General features: G+C 36.0%; 1 protein-coding gene across 1 annotated transcript; it reads left to right on the top strand.

The window, feature by feature from the left end:
* The first annotated feature begins 983 nt into the window (after nucleotides 1-983).
* Nucleotides 984-1,919, top strand: LOC133066862 (olfactory receptor 4F21-like). Its single transcript, XM_061158259.1, has one exon. The coding sequence runs from the start codon at nucleotides 984-986 to the stop codon at nucleotides 1,917-1,919; it is 936 nt and encodes a 311-aa protein (XP_061014242.1).
* Nucleotides 1,920-2,348: the final 429 nt, after the last annotated feature.

The raw sequence follows: 2,348 nt of genomic DNA, 5'->3' as shown, positions 1-2,348 counted from the left end.
TCATTGATGGATCATTGGGAAATATCTAGGGTATACTTGAAGAGGCTGGCCTTTGAGAGCACAGTGCCATTGTTTAGGGTATGCATTACAAACTATAGACAGTTCTGGCTCTTACATTTGATCCCACTGAGACTCAGTTTCTCCATGGGTAAAATGAATCTAATGAAATAGTGCTTATCTTATGGAATTTTAAATAGTTAAAATAAGATCATGTGCTTCTTACAGTGCCTTGCATGAAGGAATCAATAAATGTTATTAATAACAACTTTATTTTTTAAACACTTACTGGTGTTTATTCTATTATATCTAACATTTTATTTGATATATAGGCTAATGCAAGCACAGTTATAGTAATGTATTGAACAGAATAATAAATATGAATATGAATATGAAACAGAATATGAATAATCTCAATCTGAGCCTCTGACTTCCCAGGTAAATCATACACACACACACATACAAATAAAAACAAACAACAACCACATACTGGGTGAAGCAAGGTGAAATACATTACATAAACAGTTTTGGCTGAAAGATCTCCATTTGACCAGTGAACAAGAAATTCAGATAAGTAGGACTACAAGTTAGTATGAGAGCATTAATATCAAGGTGACAGAAACGGCTGAGACTATTCAGCTGAGAGAATATCTAGGTCAGTAGTCAAGGAAAATGTCTAGCAATTCTTGAGAGGCAAAACAAAATAATTATCTTAAAATGGAATAAGAAGGAATGCAACCACAATTATCTCCATCTGAAATATTCATTTTTATCTCTTTATGTAAAAATTCTCCTGATTGTCAAAATGTTTCTGTGGTTGTTTGTTTTTTTTCTTCTTTATCCAATTAAATCATTTCACACTCAGGAAAGTGGAATCCACAGGAAACACTAGCAAGAAAATTGGAAGTCTGCCTTTGTACTAATGACTGTGATTTTTCTTTTCCTATTCTCAGGTGGTTTGAGAAAGAGCTCTTCTGCCCAAGTCAATGGGTAGACAAAATGATTCTGTGGTTTCTGAGTTTGTGTTGCTAGGATTCTCTAGTTCTTGGGAAGCTGCACTTTTTCTCATGTTGATATTCTCCTTGCTCTATTTAGGAACCATCCTGGGAAATCTCTTCATTCTGTTTTTGGTAATTTTGGATTCTCACTTACATTCTCCTATGCACTTCCTATTAGCCAACCTGTCACTCATTGATGTTGGCCTTTCCTCTACCACAGTCCCCAAGATGATTACAGACCTTCCAAATAAATACAAGATAATCTCTTTCAAAAGTTGTATGACACAAATATGCTTCATTCATATCATGGGAGGAGTGGAGATGGTGTTACTCATAGCCATGGCATTTGACAGGTACACAGCAATCTGCAAGCCTCTTCACTACTTGAACATCATGAATCCTAAAATATGCATTTCATTTGTAATCACTGGCTGGGTAGCTGGGGTGATCCATGCTATGTCTCAATTTGCTTTCATTATAAACTTGCCCTTTTGTGGTCCTAACAAAGCAGACAGCTTTTATTGTGACTTTCCCAGGATCATAAAACTTGCATGCACAGATGGAGCCAAATTTGAGTTTATTGTGGCTGCCAACAGTGGCTTCATGAGCATGGGTACCTTCTTCCTGCTAATCGTTTCCTACGTCTTCATTTTGGTCACTGTCTGGAAACGTTCTTCAGGAGACTTGTCCAAGGCATCTGTCACTTTGTCAGCTCACATCACTGTGGTGGTTCTTTTCTTCACTCCGTGCATGTTTCTCTATGTCTGGCCTTTCCCCAAATCATCAGTTGATAAGTACCTCTTCATTGTTGACTTTGTTATTACCCCTATCTTGAATCCTTCCATATATACATTAAGAAACAAAGACATAAAGGTAGCTATAAAGAGATTGAACAAAGAGGGACATTATGTCAGATTTTGCTGACTAAAGCTGTGTTTGGAACTCTAAAACTATCCACCTATCTGTCCTTTAGCTATCTCCAGTAGGCATCTGATATTTAACATGGCCAGATATGGACATGGCATCTACCCCACTGAACATATTCCTTCAGCTCTGTAGAGAATCAGCTCTTTGCCTTAACTACTACTGGAAAAGTGAATCCACCAAAAAAATTGATTATTTTAGTATACAGTATCACTCTTTAATAACCATATTTATAATTAAAAATGTATCATCTTGATAATATAAATAATATAATGACATGTCTTCTGTTTCTCATAAGGTTTGAAAATAAGTGGCAGACTTGCTTTGCTGAATGTTAGGAATCATCACATAGAATATATGTAGAACTAGTAGATCTACTTAGCTACTCTTTAGTGTTCCCTCAGAAGAAGACCTAAGGACAAAATTTGA

The sequence above is a fragment of the Dama dama genome, chromosome 12, assembly GCF_033118175.1.
Source record: "Dama dama isolate Ldn47 chromosome 12, ASM3311817v1, whole genome shotgun sequence".
NCBI classification, from domain to species: domain Eukaryota; kingdom Metazoa; phylum Chordata; class Mammalia; order Artiodactyla; family Cervidae; genus Dama; species Dama dama.
This window is presented reverse-complemented; position numbering and strand designations above follow the sequence as displayed.